The following is a 540-nucleotide window of genomic DNA, read 5'->3' on the forward strand; positions in this document are numbered from 1 at the left end:
ATCTGTTACAAGATTATACTGGAAACCCGATTGCTGGTTGCTTTTATTCAGAAGAAATATTGAAAACAAATTTCCCAAATGACTTTTTAGTAGAGAAAATTGTACGTAAGAAGGGGAATCTAATGTTTGTGAAATGGCTCGGGTTTGATAATACACATAATAGCTGGATAAATACAAGTGACATTAGAAAATAGATCAGTCTAGCTACAGACATGAACGTGTTTGGTAGTTCTCAGTCTAGTGAAACAAAAAAAAATATTTCAAATCTCGAACAGTCGATCAAATCGGTTTCGAATAAATTAGATAAAATTGAGAATTTACTCGAAGAAAACCATAAATCCGTGCAAATTCAAGAAGAACAAATACAATTAATGTGTGTACGAATAACTGAGCATATGACAAGAGGCGAAGTATCATTACAATCAATCAAAAAAAGTACAGAAGCGTTGAAAAAAATATTACCTACTATACTCAGTCGTCTTATAATATTGAAACTTATTTTAAAGATAAGCCATAATGTCTTCCGCCATCTTGGACATG

The 540-nt window shown here is 31.9% G+C and overlaps 1 protein-coding gene across 1 annotated transcript in view; it reads right to left on the reverse strand.

Moving 5' to 3' along the window:
- Positions 1–200: 200 nt before the first annotated feature.
- The window catches only part of LOC107884653, a 3,335-nt gene continuing 2,995 nt past the window's right edge, over positions 201–540 (reverse strand). Inside the window, exon 5 of the mRNA XM_029492152.1 lies at positions 201–237. Coding sequence (XP_029348012.1) covers positions 201–237 — 37 coding nt within the window. The remainder of the gene's footprint in view (positions 238–540) is intronic.

Source organism: Acyrthosiphon pisum, unplaced genomic scaffold, assembly GCF_005508785.2.
Source record: "Acyrthosiphon pisum isolate AL4f unplaced genomic scaffold, pea_aphid_22Mar2018_4r6ur Scaffold_20960;HRSCAF=22641, whole genome shotgun sequence".
NCBI classification, from domain to species: Eukaryota; Metazoa; Arthropoda; class Insecta; order Hemiptera; family Aphididae; genus Acyrthosiphon; species Acyrthosiphon pisum.